The 21,825-nt window shown below is 47.3% G+C and overlaps 1 protein-coding gene across 2 annotated transcripts; it reads left to right on the top strand.

Moving 5' to 3' along the window:
- The first annotated feature begins 16,910 nt into the window (after window positions 1–16,910).
- Window positions 16,911–21,164, top strand: FOXA2 (forkhead box A2). 2 transcript variants are annotated; one of them, XM_081033801.1, is made up of 3 exons: window positions 16,911–17,145; window positions 18,122–18,191; window positions 19,219–21,164. In XM_081033801.1, the coding sequence occupies exons 2-3, from the start codon at window positions 18,123–18,125 to the stop codon at window positions 20,521–20,523; spliced, it is 1,374 nt and encodes a 457-aa protein (XP_080889927.1). In that variant the 5' UTR covers window positions 16,911–17,145; window position 18,122; the 3' UTR covers window positions 20,524–21,164. The 2 variants fall into 2 exon arrangements, with proteins under 2 accessions (XP_080889927.1, XP_080889926.1); XM_081033800.1 differs by lacking the exon at window positions 16,911–17,145 and having other exon boundaries at window positions 17,778–18,191.
- Window positions 21,165–21,825: the final 661 nt, after the last annotated feature.

The raw sequence follows: 21,825 nt of genomic DNA, 5'->3' as shown, positions 1-21,825 counted from the left end.
CAGATTGGGCAGACACTAGAGTCCTGCTGAAGCAGATCCTGCTCCATAGGGTTAGCCCCTGCACAACAACTCTTCCACTATAGTCAAGGCCAGTCCTTACAGCCAGTGAGCCCAAGGGTCAGTCCCTCCCATGGATGTGCAATTATCAACCAAGGCTCACCTACAAGAGGAGGGCACACACGACCCACACCAGGGACACACCTGAAGCCCATGGCTCAGGTGACCAGAGAGACTGCACCACTGAACCCCACAGCACACCTACTCCATAAGCTCACTCTACTAAGACCAGAAAACATAGCAGCTCTACCTAACACATAGAAACAAACACAGGGAGGCAGCCAAAATGGGGAGACAAAGAAACATCCCAAATAAAAGAACAGAACAAAGCTCCAGAAAAAGAACTAAGTGAAACAGAGATAAGCAATCTATCAGATGCAGAGTTCCAAATACTGGTTATAAGAATGCTCAGTGATCTCAGGGAGAACTTCAACAGAGAGATTGGAAACATAAAAATGGAGATGGAAACCATAAAAAAGAACCAGTCAGAAATAAAGGATACAATAATGGAAATGAAGAATATATTACAGGGAATCAACAGCAGATTAGATGAAGCAGAGGATCCAACCAGTGATGTAGAAGATAAGGTAGCAGAAAACACCCAACCAGAACAGCAAACAGAAAAAAGAATCCAAAAAATTGAGGTGAGTTTAAGTTGCCTCCAGGACCATATCAAGCATACCAACATTCCCATTAAAGGGGTACAAGAAGGAGAAGAGAGAGGGCAAGGAATTGAAAACCTATTTTAAGAAATAGTTACAGAAAACTTCCCTAACCTGGTGAAGGAAATAGACATACAAACCCAGGAAGCACAGAGAGTCCCAAACAAGATAAACCCAAAGAGGCCCACATCAAGACACATCATAATTAAAACAGGTTAAATAGAAAGAGAGAATCTAAAAAGCAGCAAGAGACAAGCAGTTAATTACCTACAAGGGAGCTCCCTTAAGACTGTCAGCTGATTTCTCAACAGAACCTTTGTAGGCAAGAAGGGAGTGGCAGGAAATATTCCAAGTGATGAAAAGCAATGACATACAGCCAAGATTGCTCTACCCAGCAGAGCTGTCATTTAGAAATGAAGGACCAATAAGGAGGTTCCCAGACAAGAAAAAGCTGAAGGAGTTTATCATCAAAAAACCAGTATTACAAAGACTCTTAGAGGGACTTCTTTAAGATGGGAGGGGGGCTGAGGTTGGGTGAAAGGGGAAGGGATTAAGAAGTACAAATTGGTTGTTACACAATAGTCATGGGGATGTAGGGTACAGCATAAGGAATATAGTCAATAATATTGTAATAACTAGGTGTGGTCCAGATAAGTAGTAGATCTATCAGGGTGATACATGGGAATGGGGTTGGGGGCAGGGTGAAAAAGGTGGAGGCATTAAGAAATACAAATTGATAGTTAATACAGTTTGGGGAATATAATCAACAATGTTGTAAAGATCATGTAAGGTGCCAGATGGGCACTGGACTTATCAGGGGGACCACGTCATAGACTGTGTAGTTGCCTGACCAATGAGCTGTGCACCTGAAGAGCTAAAGTAGAAAATACTGAATGTCAATTATAACTAAATATATAGGTAGATATAATCACTGGTTGTGGAGTACAACATAGTCGATGGTATTGTAACAGCTATATGATATGTAAGAGGGGTAGTACCTTGGGGGTGGGTTATCACTTTATGAGGGGTTTAAATATCTATTACGATGCTTTGTACACCTGAAATTAATTGGAAAAAAAAAAACAAGAAAAGAATACTTCTGGGTTTTCAAATTCTAGGAAAGAGGGTGTTCCACGATAAAGAGATTAAGGAAGGAACCAACCTCACCACCCTCCTCTCAACAACTGCACACACACACACACACACACTCCACAATTTGGTGTACCCTGCTGGCCATTCAACTCATACCTTCCTGCCTTCCCATGTCCAGCCAAAATGGAGGCCTCCATTCTGATACCTTATGATTGGCTGCTGCTGAACACTGGTATCCAATCAGCATACTCAGAGAACACAGACCCTGCAGCAGACCTCAGTCATTGGGATGAATACCAATTCTCTGCAAAGACCCCTGAAGAATTCATTATGTGCTTTGTTCTGAACACTACTTTAAACATGCAAATCCCTTCAGCACTGCTGTACTGGTGGTTGAATAAATATGAATCAAAAGCTCAGGCCTTTCTTTTTATGCTCAGATCATAAAGTATGTACTGTCTCAAGTTTGTGTGTGTGTAATTTTTTTAACCAAAGGAAGTTAAGGCTTCACTTATTATTCAGTACTCTCCAAAAAGATATTAGGAAATGGGAAGTAGTCCTTCAGATGTTATCTAGACTCAAAAAATAAAATAATTAATGTCTAGAACATAGAACTCAATTATAGGAAAGACAATTGGGACAGTGATAAAAATAAGGAGAGCATGGGATTTACAGATAAATTCTGAAGGGTCTTGTGACTGGTTTAAGGTCCCATTGACCTCATGTGGTTCTAATCAAAGGCTTCCTGTTAAAAGTAAATCTGAGACTCAGGGAGTGAGAGTTCTTACAAGGACTGAAGAAATTCCATCAGCACTTTGTAGAAATGGTCCTGAAAATGTGATGTCCCTCCTCACACATGGTGGGAATTATCACAGTCTTGGTTTTTGCACAAAAGTGCTTAGGGTTAAATTATAAGAGCTTTCCTCTGTGGTCTATACCCTATTTGAGCCCCCAGTGTATTGTACTATCTGGCCTCCAGAGTTTAGGGAGCAGCTAGAGAGTCAGCCTTTACTATGAGGATTTTCCATGATGATCTAATTTTATCATGAGTCCCCTTTCACTACAAGTGAATCATCTCATTAGGAAGACAGGCACCTTCTATTTTATAGGGGACAAAGTTCAACATTACTTAATACTTCTTTCACATTGACTGTTGGAAATGCTTAGTTTTAGAGGTTTCTGCTCAAACTGGACATTTCCAACTGCCTTCCTTCAAATACTGAAAAGGCCTTATGGTTCAGTGAGCAATGCAGCAGAAAGAGAAGGACCCTAAATCTTGTTAACCCTCTAGTTGACATTGACCTCACTGTTCCTAGACATTTTCCCTAAAAGGTGGGGAAATAATATCACTAAATTCTGAGGCATTTTCCTCAGTAGCTCATCTACTAGTTCTAGACATAGTTGGCAAAACATAACTTCTGGCGAATGTGAATGATTCAAATTTGGAAGGCTGATTCTATCTTGAAGATGTTCGAGGGGACCCATAGCCTTTCCATACTTGGGAATACAATTTTGGGGTCCAGGGAATGTGATAACCATTAATGTCATTATACATTTATTTGTCTCTTTCCTCTACATCACTCATTTGAGATCTAAAGCAAAGTCACATTTAAAGCTCACAACCATTATGAGACACCTATCATCATTATCCTTGTTTTATGATTAAGGGGAAAAGCCTCTAAGTTCTTGCTATTAGGAAATGGAGACACTAGAACTTAAACAAACGATGTCAAAGCCTTGAATATATCTCCTAAGCCCAAACTCCATCTTCCAGCATCTGTATCTTTGCATTTTCTGGCAACAGAGCTCTACCCTTCCCATACAGAACTAGAAGTGCCTAGAGAAGATTCCTCAGCAGCAGCTGTCAATCAGGAGTTGGTGGATAACATACCTCAGCTCCCTCCTCACTTGGTAGGAATATCTCTGAGGTGCGAATTCTACTCTCCCTCCCAGAGGCCCGAGCAGAGTTAAGTCTCAGTTGCCCACAACAATAACTAGCTCAATAACCTGTCCTTTGGTGGCTGCCTTCCCTTCCTGGACTCACTTCCCAACTGTTTTCAGTGTTTCCTGGGCCAAATAACCCGCCTGCATTCAAATCCTTGGATCTATTTCTGGGTGAGCCAAAACTAAGACACAGACCTTTGGACCTCCAGTTTTATATTTCCATTTCACCTGACACTTCCCTATCTGTATGAGTTTGAAGTTTTCTGGGGAGACCACCGTCATGCAGGGTGTCAGGTGGGGTCTCTGGTCCCGCTCCCCACATAAGAACTCAGGATATGGTGAGGCCAAAAAGGAACACCCACGGAACCATAGATAGGGGAGTCATACCACTATATTCTTGCTGGTGGCTGGGTTGGAGACACAGGAAGCAGGAGCCATACTGTCCGTAACCTGCCACCCACTTCTCTCTGAAAACCAACCTCCCTTGCTAGATGCAATCCATTCTTGCTGTCTCAGCCACCATCTTCTTGCTAGCCCCCCATTTGCTGCTAGCGTAGCCACGGCAATTATATTAGTGGCCAATGGCTCACTGGTTACAGCTGACGGCCAACTAGCCACAGCTGATGGCCATCCAATCACAGTTGATGGCCATTTACTACCTGAGCCAGCATCTTTCTATGTGAGGCCGAGAGCCTGGAAACTGCACTCCTGGCTCTGTCCCACAACACCACAGGCCAGAGGTAGATTTCTCCTTTCAGAACTAGGCTATCTCCATTACTGCATAGTTGAAGCCAGAGAATGTTGGCTCTAGATAAGCAGCCCTGCCCCTACCTGGATCAATTCTAGTGTCTTAGCAGGGTTCCCTGAAGGTAGCATTTAAGTTGGAGTGGAGCATGTGTCCTGTTTATGAAGAATCGATGGGATCAATGCCTGGAAAAGGGTAGATAAAAACGGGGAGAGAAAGTAGAAATGCACAGAGGGAGAAGTTGAGCTTCCACGAAGCCCCAAAGCAGCCTTGGGAACCCCACAGGGAACTCTGTCTCAGTGCAACCCTCAGCTTTGTCTAGAGTTGGGCTGGAATGGCCGAGCCTTTGTACACTCTCATCAGTTGGTATTGGTTGTGGGCCACCCAGGAAGGGTTGTGATCTTTGGAGCCAAGGTGTGGTTACTCTAAAGGGCTGACAGCTGAGGGTGGCCTGTGGCGGGCACTCCCAGAAACCAGCCAAAAAGCTCTTCCTGAACAGGGAGCACCTGAGTGGTGATCCTGGGTCCAAACTCGCTTTCCTCCACCCAGTGAGAGAACAACCATTCCAAACCCTCTGGGGCTCCCCAGTCTCAAGAAAAGAAACCAAACTCCTTGGCCTTCAGCTCCTCTGGCAACTGTTCCTACTCCCACCAGCTGGCTGCCTTTCCCAGGATACCCCTTCCCCAGCCTCAATGCTGATTCAGGTCTGTGCTATTGGATACACTCACACCGTTTGAAAACACCCACAAAGACAGACAGGCTCATGCCCCATGCACTGGTTTTTCCCTCCAGCAGAGGAGCCTTTTGGTCCCTTTCAGTCCAACTAACATTTCCTCTTCCTCCAGGGTTTGACTTAAATATCGATTCCTCTGGCAAGAGGAACCTGACCCTTCCATCCAAAGAAAAACAAGCATATCACTGCTATCTTGGAGTGCGAGACCTGCTGCGTCAGTAACACAATGCATTGTGTTTATTTCTGATTGGCTCCCAACCCTGTGAATGCCTTGAAGATATCCATGAGCCGCGAACCCATGGTTCATGGCGACTCAGTAAATGTTTGTTGAATGCATATTGGCTGAGTTGCTCCAGGAACATGGATAACTGTGCCTTTAAATGAGAACTGTGACCAGGATTAATATACAACCACAGTCACAACTGCAGGAATTGAAAAGAATGAGGGCCACATCAGGAGCTTGAGGATCTCAGAATTTCTAATTCCTGAGGTTGTAAGCAAGGGAAAATCAGGTCCCATCACTGCTATCACTGGCTGCAACCCAAAAGGAAGAGGCTCAGAGTAAGAAGAGACTAGACTCAGACTAGCCTCTTGACTACAACTATTAGTACTTTAATTGGTTGATGCTCTTGGAAATATTTTAGCATAACTTTATTGCATAAACAATATATGCATTGTCTTTGCAGAAAAATTAGAACATTAAAGATATGTATAATGTTTATATATATAATCTTATATATATCAAGATAATATAAGGGTAAAGTCTCCTTTAACATCCCTCATCTCAGTGTACCCCCTTTCCTCCCCAGAGATAACCATTACAGGGTATGGTGTGGATCTTTCCAGACCCACCATGCCCTAGAGAAACACAATCATGTCCATACACAGACAGGCACAAAAATATTTACTGCAGTACTCTGTATAATAGCAAAATTTGCAATCCTCCTATAACAGATAATGTTGGTATACCACCCAGTTTCTCCCTATTTCAGTTTTGTCATTTGATGTGGGGTTTTCAGTGAGCTTTTGCACCCACTGCTCTATCAGAGCTTGGCCTTGGGCTCCAGAAGCCACTTGGTATGCTCCTGCAGACAGTTCCAAGTGGGAATGTATGACCCATAACAGGGAAGGCACAGAACTGAGGACGCACTTAAATCAGACCCCTGTGGGGTCAGGCTGCAGCTCCTCTCCATGGGGCTTTGCTTGAGATGTACCTTGCTTAAACCTTCCACCTTCCCTCACTCCCTTAGTGACTTTTCCTGGGACCACTAACTTAGTAAATTAATGTACATGATCCTCCCACCTCCTTAACTATCTGTTTCTGGGGAACTTACCTGAGACAATGATAATAGTAAATTGGCAAAAGATCAGTGGAATACACATATTGCACAGCAATGAAAAATAAGGTCATTCTGTATGTGTCAACATAGGGAGATCCCCAAAGCAAATTAAAATACAATATGGATATATGTGCTAAAATATCATTGAAGGGAAAGCATACCACTGAATAATGCTATTGGAAAGTTAAAAAATGTATACTCCTCTCCAACTACCCCCCAGGCATGCCTGCTCTGCTCCTGGCTCCTGCTGTCTTTTGGCAGCCTGCCTTCTGTTTTTCCAAGCAATGAGCAAAGCAGCTGCTGATCATGGGGACTTCTGCTTTCACTTACCAACTAACCAGGTCCCATGGGAAAGGATTTTTCCGTCACTAAGAGCAAGGTTTCTATTTTTTTATGGAACAGGTAGCTACATTGGTTGGCTTAAGAGTATGAAACTTTCAAGTTACCTAAAGTAAATCCAAACGGAAGTCTAAGCATTTGTTTGTTTGTTTGTTTGTTTGTTTGTTTGTTTGTTTTATGGGTGAAACTTGGGAAATGTTCCACCCCAGAGCGGGTCTCCCAAGCTGGTCTGAAGCAGCCAGTGGGCAAACAGTGGCAGGCTGGTTCTGGCAGCGGAGGGTCCTTCTGTAAAGATGGATGAAGGAGGCTTCTGCCAGATTTGTGTCACCTGGAGAACATCACTTGGGTGGAAGATGGCTTTATGCGTGACAGAGAAGGGGATTGTAGAGACTGTTAAGAGAACAGACAGGAAACCAGGAAGAGGAATGGTGAACAACATATTACTGGAAAGCGTAAAGAGGGGGTTGCAAAAAAGTTTGGAAACTGAGGCTTTTCTGAACTAACTGCCTTCAGGAACAGGACAGGATAAACAGGGGGGATGATTTTAGCATGTAGTAAAGGGTTTAAAAAAGAATTGGAAGCAGGAAGATGTTGAGGATTATTGTCATCACATAAAATGAAATGCTGAATTTAGCCTTCAAAGGGAAGAAAACCCATGGAGTTAAAGCCCAAGGTATAGCTCTTGGCTAAGAAGAGTCACAAGCGGGTAGGACACATTTGCTAATCCTGGAGCAGTCCTTGGCCCAGAGCTCAGCACAGTTCTTATATCATCCAGAGAGATGCGAATGATCTGTTCCAATCAATATGTGGTGTCATTTTGATCAGGTTATTTGTCTTTCAAGAGGGTTATTTTTGGTTAGAGTTGAAAGGACAAATTGTAATGCATCTGTCTGTGTAAAGTGTTGAGATCTTCCTCCAGTGTAATGCTGAGAAACTGCACAGGATGCAGGGCGGGGAAAAGCAATACTGACCAGCTGTTCTCAAGATGCCAGGCACTGGGCTAAGCCATCATCACATGCCTTAACCCATTTTGTCTTCATCTGGTCCATGAAGGTGGCTCCCTGCTATTATCCCATTTAACAGTTGAGAAAACTGAAGCTGTATTGCCGGGAGAGATAATGAGCCCTCAGTCACCAGTGTACCCCATCTTGCAGGCTTTTTAGGTGAGAACCCAGAATAAGGAACGTATTTTCCTTCCTGATGCAGACCCACGCGCATTTGTAACAGAAATGGAGGGTTTCAAAACTACGCATACCTTTGCTACACGTGCACTGACTCTATTCTATCCCTTTCTTTTATTTAATGACATTTTCAATGAAGCAAATTGCTGCCACAACATATGAATGAGATATCAACTGAAGTTTGGAAACCCCTCACCTAGGATTTGTTGTGATCTGATTTTATCGCTCTAAAACCAGTCCCCACGGGTAAACTGTGAGGTTTGAAATCAAAGTTTCATAGCATCTGTCCTCTGTCAGTCCATCTACCTTGCCTTCCTTCTTGCCTTCCTTCCTCCTTTCCTTCCATCTATCCAATAAACACCTATCAGCATGCAGAAGTTGAACCAACTTTATGATCTGGGTTCCCCATTACAGGAATTGATGCTATCTCATCAATCCCCAGCTCCCTAGATGGAAAAACTCAAATCATCCAACCACGCCAAGAATCAAAAAATGGCAGATACACACCATAGCAACACTCAACAGAGCAATTATAGATGGTTCCAGAACTAACATCTTTGGGCACAAACCAGCCACCCCACAAAAAAAAAAAAAAAAAGGAAAAGAAAATCTTCCTTCAGATATTCAGTCACAAAGTGGGGAAAAAAAGGTAAGTGAAGCAGTCAGTCACTGTAGCATTCTGAGATGTCAGGGTTGGAGGTCTCATGCAGCATAAAAAATGGATGGGGAAATGAAGAAAACTGAAACCACACCATCCCCACAACACTCACTTCTAGCTTCTGAATTTGTTCTGAGTCCTGCTAACTGCGACCACAAGCTGTTTAAAATTACACCGTTTGCCTTATTTAATTTTCTTCTGCAGTCATAAATATTAATTAAGCTCAACCACAAAGAGGCTGCATTTCAATCCATTGACTTCCTGAGGATCATAAGCAATTAAGACCCATAGCAGTTTAAGTACTAGCTGGTTCTTTGAGTCTGCCCTGTGACACCTACTTTTTTTATTTTTAAAATTAGGTCAGATTTATTAAATCTTAGTGGTTTCTTTTTCCCACCTAACTTTTCCTGTCCTGTGGGTGTTCCCAATTTGATTTTCTTCTTGTAAATATAATCTATGCTTCTCCAGTGGAGTTGTTCATTTTCTCTAAAACAAGATGCAAAAAAGTGTATGTTTTGATTAATAAGAACAAGAAATGTTTGTGTGAAGCATGTCAGCTATTCAGTGGCAAAGATCAAGCTTTTCAATGTTTGTTTATTTACTGTTATTTAATGACAAAACATTAGATACAATTGTAAAAAATGAGGACTACAGTGGAAAGTGAAAGTCTCCCGACCCCTCCCAGACCCAGCTTCTGGGGTTTCCACTGAACAGTTTTATGTGTGACCTTCAGATCTTTTCTATGCATAGGCAAACAAAGTCAGGGTTTATTTATATAAAAATTAGATCAAATTATCTATTTCTGCAAACCTTCATCATATTTAACCTTCATCATGAAACAGATATACTTTCTATACGATATCATAGAGATTTAGCGCATTCTTTGTAATAGCTGTACAATATTCCACAATAAAATTGGGTTATTGTTTATTTAATCATATTCTTCTACATTTATGATCCTGGGCATGTTGTAGACAAACTACACACACATACACACACACACACACACACACACACACACACACAATACCAATAACTGAAAACTACCAGTGAGCGTTTTCTTTTCTCTCATGCTTCTCATGTCTTCCCCATCTCACTAAAGGAATGTCTATTGGGAAGGAAGAAAATATTATAAGGTACAAACAGGTCAAGGTTTGGGTCAGAGAGCCTTGGCTAGGATTGAAGGGCTGGGTGACCTGAGGCCGGCCCTCAATATCTCTCACTCCCCTTCTAGAGGTGACAAAGTGAGCTCCCATAAGGGAAAGGCCTACTTGAAGCATCTCGTCTGAGGCAGATGCTAGCCCCTTCCACATCTCTTCATTTTTCAAGATCCAAGTCATTTGGGGACAGAGAATTCAAGTATTGGACATAAAGAAAATCTTCTGTATTTCTAAATCCAACATACTAAAAGGGCGAAAAGAATGAAAGAAGCAGGGAAGTAAAGATAAGCCCTTTGTTTCCAGTTTCCATGTAACTAGACAGATTGGGGTGTGGGTCCACTCCTAGCGCGAACAGATGTTGCTCTCCGTTAGCATCTACTTAGAACTTTACTTTGAAGACTTAGAGGAGTGAATTTAACGAGGTTTCACTCTTGAAGGGAAGAGCTCAATTTAGGATTTTGAAAGGTGTAGATCTATTATGTAGACTAATCTGGAGAATACTATGCAGCATTTACCATTTTTCATATGATATAAAACAATACATCCAAAGTCAGCAGCACCTATTTCAATCCTTTAGTCTGACAGAAGCAATTTATGGGAAGATTTAGAAGCCAGTGTGATGCTTTTATAAATATGGTAGAAATAAGGATTGGCCCACAGAAAAAAAAAAATGTTCCCTCCCTTTTAGCAGTTCTTACCTGGAAGGAAGAAGCATTGTTTAGAATGAATGCCTTATTTAAATTCCCACAAGGGAAAGATGGTCTTAGCACATATTGCAAATAGAATTAGTATTAAGGAAACATCCTGAATTTTTAAATTTTCCTCACCTTTGAGACTCAAATTTTAATTCCTAAATGTTTCCTGTTCTGTGTGTTGGAAGACAGTTAGCTGACAAAACAAGGGAAATAGTGTGTTTCTTAATAGGGGGGGTAATTTGGGAGTTGTCTGTGGGTTCAGTTTTCATTACTGGGGATCATGTTCTCTTTCTCATGTGTTGGCAGGCAGTGCCAGTTCAGCATCAGGTCAAATTCTGTGGAAGAAAATCCCCCATTCCCATTCCAAGAGGCCCAGGTCTTTTCTAGGAGGAGAACATGCAAACCCCATTCAAAATTCAATAAAGAGAAATCTCCTTGTCACTCTCTCTTTTTTTTTCATCGTTCTATTTTTCTTCTTTAAAATGTATTTTGGGATCCAGAGGTTGGGGGATGTTTAGGACAGAGTCAGTCCTGTCTCTTTTCTTTTTCAGGGTGAGCCCAGTGACAGAAATTCGAAGCAAGGCAGGATAAACCTGCATTCCATGGGGCCACTTCCTTAAGGAGAAAAGTTAAAGGACCTCAGTGGGCCTTAGATGGTTCAGTGTGATTGAGGTTGAAACTTTGGTTAGTCTGTTCTTCCATGCTTGAAAAATAACAGTTTCCGTGTTGCAAACTGATAATTGCTACAAGTCCCCTTTCCTCCTCAGTCAACCAGGGATGTCCCTTTTGGGGCAAAACTGGGCCCAGAAAAGGAGATGTAGGAGGTGTTGGGGGAGCTGACAATGTGCAGGGAGGGAGGTCTCTGTTTAGAGCACAGTTACCCCACTACTTTGGCTTCAGGCTGCAGATGGGTTCTGAGGCCTATGGTCTGGGAAGATGAATCCTGGTGGTGGTGAGGGTCAGTGTGGCTAGGGGTAACTGGGAGGGGAGAACTGACAGACGGTGAGATGGAGTTAACACTGCTCATTTTATCAAGTCACATCTCAACATCTACCTCAGGAGAGACTGCAAGATGAGTGAGAGAAACAAACAAACCTTTAAGGGCCAGGCTATTCCACCTCTGGTCAGAAACAGGCAGCAGCAGAGTCCCCAGGAAGCTTGTCAGAATGCAAACTCCCAAGTGTCTCCCCAGACCTGATGAATTTGAATCTGCATTTTAACAAGATCCCCAGGGGATTCCTATGCACATAAAGATTTGAGGGGTGGTCCCAGGCCTGGTTAATTACCCCAGTCACAGTGGGTCGTTGTTGCTGTAATATGCTACCCCTCCCCGTAAAATGAAGCTACCTGCTTTTCAGGAAACTCCAGGATCCTTCTTCTGGAATTACTTTTAGAAGTAAAATTGACAAAGAGTGAATATAGAGGCATATATTAGGAACACTTGAGGGCTGAGTGCTCCGTGTGTGCCAACTGTGGTGTCCCCACACACCCAGAACAGCACCCACAACCAGCAGCAGCACTTCCCTGCCTCCTTCTTCCTTCTTTCCAAAGCTAGAACCCCTAGTACCCCTTTGATGAAAGACTGATACTGTAGAGACATTACAAACTGTGGTGGAACTGGCCTAGCCTACCACAGTGCTCCTCTGTGGCTGCACTCTGGCCAGACCTATCCTGCTGATGTCACGCTGACTGCTTCAAAGGACCGAGTCCTTGGTTTTCCTATCAATCCTGGGTCAACACAGGCAGAACACTTCTTGGGTTTAGTCCATCCCTGCCAGCAGATAAACTATTTCTGAAGGGCGAAATATAGATTCCCTTTGGGATGGCATTTTGGCACTTGGAAATTTCTGGATCATGGTGGAAAGGAGACTTAAAAATATAGGGAAAACAAGTTCTGCTAGAACCTGTAGCAGAAGGAAGGAAGCAGAAGGAAACAATTTCTCTAAGCACATGGCTTTACCTACCTTGCTCAGGGCTGTACCTCTACCATCTGGAATATAGTAAGTACTCATTAAAATATTTGCCGAATGGACAAAAATATATATATATATATAAACTCATCTTCATTGTCGTTGCTTAATGTTAGAGTAAGTTATATATTATTATTTTATTTACACAGAGCCTCACTCCACCCCCAACATCACTTTGAGATGGAAACAAGAAGCAAACAACTATTTCATTAAGTATAAGACTCAAAATCCAAGCCTGGGTAAATTCTTTCTGATCTCCACATTTGTCAGATGCTTCATCCTTTCATACTTATTGAAACTATGTTTGTTTATCCAAGTAAGTAAGCAGTGGCTCACAGATCTAATGGGGCCGCTTCAAAATTATCTCCCTGTGTAAGGCAAACGGTTCCTAAGAAGGAATGCTGGGGGCCTGATTCTACAGGTCTATGACTGACTCTCTACTGCTCCTCTTTTAGATGAAGTTTACTGCTTGCCTTCTTTGCAGGAATTGCCTCCAAGAATAATATCCAAATGTATTAAATAGTTCTAAGGGGCACAAATGCGGATGCATCTAATTTAGGCATCCCTGAAAGGGCAGTTTGTTCTCACATTGACACCTTATTATTGCTACTAAAAGTTGCTGTTTCTTTATTTTTATCTCTTTCAATTATTTTAATCACCTGCTGTAATTGTCCCACATACCAGAAATGTGCTTAAAATTCAAGAATTGTGGACAGCATGTCAAGTGTATATCAGAAATATTTGTCAAACCCTGGACCCGAGTGGACAGAGCAGAGCACTGGCCTCCCCACAGATCCACACAGATGGGAGTGGCGTCAACCCAAACATGAGAAAGGCTATAAAAGATGAACAGTCCATATCTACACACAACCTTCCAAACAGCTATCTAATTCTGTGTGTATAGAGAAAGACCTGAGTGCCAAATTCCTCCTAACAGTATCCTGAGGACAGAGTCACCCTTTTCCCCCTGCACCATGTTAGGAAATCACCATCTGTGGTTGGAATAAATATCACTTCCTTTCCTCCCTCAAGAAAGAGCACAGTCTACTTTCTGACACAGGTAAGAAAAAACACTGTTTTTCAGAAGTCATACCCTTGATCTGTTGAATGGTGGCTTCACTTATCTCCCTGAATATCTGTACAAGTTATTTTGCTAAAGTTTCCCTGACATTGGGTCTAATATTCTTATTACACATTTCACCATGAAATAATAAAAAAATGTGACAAAATAATAATGATATAAATTGATACCACTATACTGCGGGGGGAAAATGTAGCTTGAAGATATAATTCTACCACCCAAACACAATCAGGGTTATTAGCATTGTCTTGATTTTATTTTATCATTTATTATTACTTATTTCCCATATTTTCCTTTGACTCTTGCCCAGGAAAGGTAGATTGTACACAAGTGCATTGTGTATTAAATTTACAATGTTGTATCTTGCTTTGCCTCCACTTTTGTCAGCACTTTCCAGTGTTTTTTCAGACGACTGTGACATGCTGAATCTTTCCTGCTGCAGTCTTTCCCATAAATCTCCTTTGATAAGACACTCTTAGCTTACCTTTTCAGTCACCCTCTCGATAAATAACTAGTGCTTTAGCCATCCAAGAACTATGAAAGCCAGCAAAAAAGTATCTGAAGGTATGCTCAGTGCCAAATAGATTACTTTTAATAGTCTTATTTTTTCAAACGGAATTCAGAAATAAAAACCCACCCACAGAAAGTGAAATGTTGATTATAACCTTCGATACAAGCATATGCCTTTTCTTTATTGAAACTTGGGATTCACCATGAAAATTCCACCCTTTGAATAGGAAGGTGTGGGCCTCTGATTTCTGCCAACCCAAACGTGTGTTTGAAAGTGCAATGTGTATTTTCACAAGACTTTGCCAAGTCACCTCTGTCCTAACCTCCCCTGCAGACCTGCCTGATCACGCCCTGAAGGCAGGCCTGTCCTAGATTTGTATTCTCTGACGGGCTTCAGGAATTGGAGTATTGATCAGCCTAATGCAGCTCCCCCCACCTTGGGTATTTGATGGGTTATTGCTTAGGGAAGTTGAGTTCTGTTTATTGATGTCCCCTTCCCCGCACTAGTTTCATACGACCGAGGGCTCTGGGAGATAGGAGTGTTGCTAGGGGATGCTGGATCGTAGCGTCCTCTTCCCACGAAGAGTAGAAGAGGCCTAGATTTGAGCCCAAGTCAAATCCACTGGGGCAGCATCCAGAATCAAAATAGCGCGCTAACCCCAAGCATAGTCGTCGGTTATAAGGCGGCTTTAGACGGAATCGGAGCAGCACCCAACGAAAAGGAAGAGAAGGGGGACGGACATAGGCCAAGGAAAGCTTTGTGGTTCTCAGTCCTAGGTGGGTTTAAACTAAAGAGGGATCCGGAAAATACCTGTTTTCAGCCGGAGTTACCCGCGAACTTTTTCCTGGAGAGAAGCTCCAGGAGCAATTTACAGCATTCCAGCCTGAGGCTGTCGTGCCAGGCGCTCTGAATAAACGTTTAGAAACCGAAGATGCCCAGAAGGACCAGGAGTGTGTAGGGAGGTAGCGCCTCCAAAGACCTCCGCGCTGGGGAAGGCAAGTGAACACTAAACTAGGTGAACGTCCCTGTTTCCTTCACAGCCCCTGGTGCCCCGGTCCGGGCTGCTCGCCTTCACTCCCAGCGTCGGTGCGCAGGAAAGGTCCCGGACCCCAGGCTGTGTCACACGTGGCCCAACCCTAACCGAGCCCTCCGCACCTCCGGGGGGGGGGGGGGGAAGAAGGCCGGTTTGAGTCTGTCCAGAACTTCCGGGACTCCCAAAGAAATGCCAAGGCCCCGGGAGGCAATTTCGGGGAGATTGGGAGAGGCCGGGAGGAGGTGCGGGGGTTGCGGGGTGAGCAGCGCGAGGGGAGATGAGGGCTCGGGTGGGTCTCAGCGGCCACGCTGCCGACAGGGGGCGCCCTGTCACTGCGGAAGCCGCTGCGGAGCGCTCGTGGCTCCCGGCGGACGACAGCCGCCTAAGGGCACGGGAAGTAGCGCGAGGTCCCGCTGCGCTAGAGGGTAGCGTCTCTTCCTCCCGCGGACCTCCCCTCCCAGCCCCCTCTCCTTTTGCTCAAGGAATGATTTCTAGAATCGTATTTTGACCAGGAGCTAAAAGAGAAAGGGGAATGGACACACACACACACACACATGCACAGACCACAACATTCTTTTGAGTGTTCAATTCCAAGCACCAGAAAGCTGTTTTGTCGTTGTTTCGCGGAGTTTGTCTATTTGTTCGGCGTCTTTTCTCTGCTAACTGTGAAAAGCAGCCTGTGGGGAGGAGGAAGAGGATTGACGACGCGTGGTGAGTGCGTGTCTGTGCGCGCGCGCTCCCCTTTCTGCTCGAGGCCTGCGCAGAGGTTGGAAAACCAGGCAACTCCGCTTTTGAGCGCCAGTGCTCGCCGTTCTTTCCCAAGCCCTCCGCACCCAGTGATAGATGCGGGTCCCTTGGACTTCTCTGTGCACGCCTACACGTACCCAGACACCCACGACACACTTCCCGGACGCACGGCTTCGGCCTGCCCCTCCTAGAAGCTGTCGGCGCTGCGCACGGCTTCGGGGCGACGCAGACCTCGGCGAATCCTGCCCTCGCGCTCGCTCAGCGGGTTCATTAATACCCTCAGTGTGGTCAAACCTTCCGCCGCGCTTCAGCGCAAAGGGCGCGGCCAGCGGCTGCATCTTTGATTCAAAGCGATGCAGGCCTGAGGCAGCTGGGGCAGAGGGAAGGGGTGGGAGTCCCCTACATCTACTGCTCCTCCCTGCTTGCCTTCTAGCCTGAGCCTCACCCAGTTCTTGTGTTCCTATTGCTCAGCTCCGGCCTGACACCTCACCATTGCACACAACTCTGGAGGGCTGGGCCAGGTGTGCACGACTTCCTCGTTGTTCTCTATCTCTGGGGTGGAAGGCGCAGGGCTGGATCCCCACTGCGGAGCCGGGTTTTTAAATCCCAGAAAGGGCGTCCACAGCCAAACACCTGTAATACCACCCCCTCCCAAATCTAGGTTCACTGCGGTCTTGGAGCTGGCTCAAGACAGATGATAATTTGAACCCAGAAGCTGGAGCGAAAATGAAAAGGAAGTATACGGTTGCTGGGGTTTCTAATTCTTATAAAACAGCCCCTCAGGAAAGCACAGAGGACAGAGACCCTCCTGAAGTGATTCCATGTGTCCTGTATTGATTCCTTCATTCTCTCTCCTCCCGCCTCACCCCCTACCTCCTGCCCTGTTTGTTTTAGTTACGAAATGCTGTGAGCACCTTGGTTGTGACTGAAAATTAACCTTGAAACACGGCGTCCTGAATGTCAGAGACAAATTGCAGTCTCCCAGCCGTCGGCTGCAGCTGGCGGGGCCGCAGACGCCCTGCGCGGGGTGCGGGACAGCGCCCCTGTCCGTCACCCGAGGCCCGGCTCCCAGGAGGCTCCCAGGAGGCAAAACTCCTCGGCGGCCGCCCCAGGCGCGCCCCGCGCCCTCCGGAGCCGCTGCGGGTCTTAACTGGAACAGCCAGGGGCCTCCCAGGAGCAGCGGCGAGCGAGTTGAAGGTGTGTACAGTTTTTCTAAATACGGCAGCGCTTTGTAAATTGGCTCTGTCACCGTCTTGTTGTTTGGACAAGGAATGAGCACTGAGAGTGACGAAACTGGGATAAATAAATGCGGCCTTTATGAAGTTCTGCGGAGGGAACGGGGCGCCAAGGCCCGGCGAGCCCTCGGACTGGCGCCCCAGGCGCCCAGTGCCATGGGACAGGGCGGGGGTCAGAGCCCTCGGCCGCTCGCGGGTGTCTTCCTCTCAGGCCCTCCTCCCTTGGGCGCTCCCAGTGGACGCTGGAGGGAAGAGGGCTGTACCTGGGATCCCGCGCGCCCACTCTCTAGGTTCGCGGGTCCCCGCACCGCAGGCCAGCGCGGCGGGCGCCGAAGGGCAGGTGCGCAGTCCGGCCGCGGCTCTCTCTCACCTAGGTGTGAGCTGATTATTCAAATGGGCTGCCCGGGGTCTGGGGATTGGAGGCCCGCGCCCGCGCGCCGCGCTATATCACCAGCCGCTCACGTCACTGCGGCACTGTCCGCTCCGCGGTCCACACCTCTTCCTCCTCCTACTCCTACTCGTCCTCCTCCTCCTTCTCCACTTTCTCTCCACCTCCCCACCCCCCACTTGCCCCCGCGCCGCGAGCTTCCCGCCGCCTCCGGGCAGCTCGGCACTGCCATCCTCGGCCTCCATCGGGTAGCCCGCGAGCGCGGTGGCTTCGGGAGACCGGCGCTGCGGGCACCTGGGCTCCGGTCTGGGCCACCTCGAATTTTCGGCCCCCTCCTCCCGCCACTCATCCCTCCCGCCCACTTCGAACTACAGCCTCGGGCCAGCCCAGGGAGAGAGAGGGAGTGGAGCCGAGAGAGAGGGAGCGCACGAGGGAGGGAGGGGACGGTGCCTTAGCTGACTTTTTTTTTTTAAGAGGGTGGGGGTGGGGGTGATTGCTGGTCGTTTGTTGTGGCTGTTAAATTTTAAACTGCCATGCACTCCGCTTCCAGTATGCTGGGAGCGGTGAAGATGGAAGGGCACGAGCCGTCTGACTGGAGCAGCTACTATGCCGAACCGGAGGTAGGCACCAGCCTTTTCCGGGGGGACGTGGGGTGGCGGTGTTCGCTCTTTCCCCAACCTCGTGTTCTTTCCCTGCCCGAATCCTCCCTCAACCTCCAGCCGCTCTCGGCAGCCGCCTTTTCCACCCTCCTTCGACTCAAATGGGTCTCTTTTTTATACGACACACTGTTAGCCTTGAGATAATATTAACTTTGTGATCAAATATTGACTTGCGGCGCCTCCAAATCCTCTTCGTGGCCGAGCCACGCACTATCCTAACAGAGTTATGTTTGGCAGCGCGCGGCTGGGGAGGGGTGGGAGGTCGGCGGCGAGGGGGTGGGTAGCTGTAGAGAAGAAGGTGGACAGGAGTTGGGGACTGAGGTAGAGGCAGAAAGTCAAAGACTAGTGGACAAAGAGAAAGTTTGTGACTGCAAAACCAGCCGCGTGTACGTAGTTCAGTTTGCGGTCCCCTCCCTATCTCTCCATCCAGTGTCTCTGGCTGGCCTCACACTCAGAGCAGGCACTGGGTTTCGGTTCCCCCGGAGCCAAAGATGGGGTCCCGGAAGAAAAACTGAATAGAGAGGACCCTGGGGCAGTCTCCTCTTGAGGCCGCCCGGAGCGGCCTTGCGCGGGGTCCCACGGGTTGCTAGCTCAGGTCGAGGTGGTGTGTGGGGCCGCGGGGCCGACTTGGTATGCTGGCGGGAGAGTTTGGGGAGACTCTGGGGAGGGCAGATGTATTTAGGGTGAGTGGCTTGTGGGTGCTCCAGGGACTCCTGTTTTAGAATATGAGCCCGGCGCAGAAGGGGTAGGTACCAGCCGTAAGCACGGAGCAGCAGCCTGCTCGCCACCTCCCCAAAGGGCGATCACGGCACACTCTAGGTGAAAAGGGGTCGGTGTCTGGGGCAGGGGGCCGGGTGAGGTAAGGAATCCCCAGAGGTCTGCCCGGAGGCGGGGGCCTGGGATGACCCGGTGGGTGGGAGGTCAGGGCGCCCTTACTTAAGCCGTAGTGTTAACGATGTGCGCCTCCGTCCCCGGGCTCTGTCCGCAGGGCTACTCCTCCGTGAGCAACATGAACGCCGGCCTGGGGATGAACGGCATGAACACTTACATGAGCATGTCGGCGGCTGCCATGGGCAGCGGCTCGGGTAACATGAGCGCCGGCTCCATGAACATGTCGTCGTACGTTGGCGCGGGCATGAGCCCGTCCCTGGCTGGCATGTCCCCCGGGGCAGGCGCCATGGCGAGTATGGGCAGCTCGGCCGGGGCGGCTGGCGTGGCGGGCATGGGGCCGCACCTGAGCCCGAGCCTGAGCCCGCTCGGGGGGCAGGCGCCGGGGGCCATGGGCGGCTTGGCCCCCTATGCCAACATGAACTCCATGAGCCCCATGTACGGGCAGGCGGGCCTGAGCCGCGCCCGCGACCCTAAGACGTACCGGCGCAGCTACACGCACGCCAAGCCGCCCTACTCCTACATCTCGCTCATCACCATGGCCATCCAGCAGAGCCCCAACAAGATGCTGACGCTGAGCGAGATCTACCAGTGGATCATGGACCTCTTCCCCTTCTACCGGCAGAACCAGCAGCGCTGGCAGAACTCCATCCGCCACTCGCTGTCCTTCAACGACTGCTTCCTCAAGGTGCCGCGCTCTCCCGACAAGCCCGGCAAGGGCTCCTTCTGGACCCTGCACCCCGACTCGGGCAACATGTTCGAGAACGGCTGCTACTTGCGCCGCCAGAAGCGCTTCAAGTGTGAGAAGCAGCTGGCTCTGAAGGAAACCGCGGGCGCTACAGGCGGTGGAAAGAAGGTGGCCGCCGGGGCTCAGGCCTCGCAGGGTCAGCTCGGGGAGGCCTCCGGGCCGGCCTCCGAGACTCCGGCGGGCACCGAGTCACCCCATTCAAGCGCCTCTCCGTGCCAGGAGCACAAGCGAGCAGGCCTGGGGGAGCTGAAGGGGACGCCGGCCTCAGCGCTGAGTCCCCCGGAGCCGGCGCCCTCGCCTGGGCAGCAGCAGCAGGCCGCAGCCCACCTGCTGGGCCCTCCCCATCACCCGGGCCTGCCGCCCGAGGCCCACCTGAAGCCCGAGCACCACTACGCCTTCAACCACCCCTTCTCCATCAACAACCTCATGTCCTCGGAGCAGCAGCACCACCATAGCCACCCCCATCACCAGCCCCACAAAATGGACCTCAAGGCCTACGAACAGGTGATGCACTACCCCGGCTATGGTTCCCCTATGCCTGGAAGTCTGGCCATGGGCCCAGTCACGAACAAAGCGGGCCTGGACGCCTCACCCCTGGCCGCGGACACCTCCTATTACCAGGGGGTGTACTCCCGGCCCATTATGAACTCCTCTTAAGACAGCTGCATCCTGGCTAGCCCTGGACAAGAACAAGAGAGGAAGTGGGGGGAGACTTGGAGGTAGAGGTGTTGGAGAGATGCAAGGAAGAAGAAATCCATTACATCCCCACCGGAGGACAGCAGTCTCCCCTTATTCTGGGTAGCTCTTCCCTCCCAAACAGATGGGCCACACTGATATGTATCATTCTATATAAGGAGGGAAGGGGGGGAGATAAACAGTAAAATAGAAAAAAAAGAAAAAAGCCCTCGGTTTCCACTACTGTAGACGCCTGCTTCTTGAAGCATCTGGAATTCTGATTTTGTTGTTCTCATTGCTGTGTTGCAGGAAAGTCTTACTTTATAAAACAAAACAAAGAAACAAACAAATCCAACAAACTTTTGTGACTCAGTGTAAAACCATGTAGTTTTAACAGAGAATCAGAGAGTTGTATTATTGTATAAAAAGAAAAAAAATATGTAAGGGTCTGTTGTGAATGACCAAGAAAAAAATGCATTCTCATTCTTAACACGGTGAAATCCAGGTCTTGGGTCTGATTAATTTATGGTTTCTGTGTGCTTTATTTATGGCTTATAAATGTGTGTTCTGGATGCAAGGACCAGAGTTCCACAAATCTATATTAAAGTGTTATTGGCGGTTTTATTCCTTGAATCTTCAAGATGTTTTTTTTTTCCTTTGCCTGACTTAAAAAAATAAACATGTCTGAAAATTATTTAAAAGTGGAGGAAAGGAGGGAGATCCTAGCGGGTTGCGGGGTTTTATTTTATTTGAGGGGGGTACTTTTTTCTTTTTTTTTAACCAGCATTTTATTGACATTTTCAGACATGTTGAAGTTGAACTGGTTTTACAGAAAACACACGTCTCCATTCCTAGATCCTACACTGACCATTTCACTGTACTTGTTATACCGCATATCTGTGCGTCTATCTATACCTCCATCGGTCAATTCGTCTTATATTTAAAGTGCATTTCAAAGTAAATTTCTGACATCAGTACACTTCCCCCTAAACACTTCAGCAAGCCCATCATTAAATAGAACTCAATATTGTTTATGGTTACTTTTTGGATTTTGAGTTTATCTTTATACACAATGAAACAGACATCCCAGGTTGACCGTTCCATGGGTTTGATACAGGTTTACCTTTCAAGCCAGGAGCAAACCACATATCTTAATTTTCCACCTGGGCTTTGTGAAGGTACAATGTCATTGACGTCTCTTGGGCCCTAGGCCAACCTTGTCTGTAGAGAGCCCTGCCTTTTACCTCTGGCTGTATTTCCCATCGTAGCCCCTCCACAAGTCAG

This window comes from Rhinolophus hipposideros (genome assembly GCF_964194185.1).
Source record: "Rhinolophus hipposideros genome assembly, chromosome: 22".
Lineage (NCBI taxonomy): Eukaryota > Metazoa > Chordata > Mammalia > Chiroptera > Rhinolophidae > Rhinolophus > Rhinolophus hipposideros.
This window is presented reverse-complemented; position numbering and strand designations above follow the sequence as displayed.

Coding starts and splice junctions, on each gene's coding strand:
- FOXA2 (XM_081033800.1), top strand. CDS start 18,105: ATGCACTCCGCTTCCAGTATGCTGGGAGCGGTGAAGATGGAAGGGCAC. Junction 18,192..19,218: donor GCTACTATGCCGAACCGGAG/GTAGGCACCAGC, acceptor CTCTGTCCGCAG/GGCTACTCCTCCGTGAGCAA.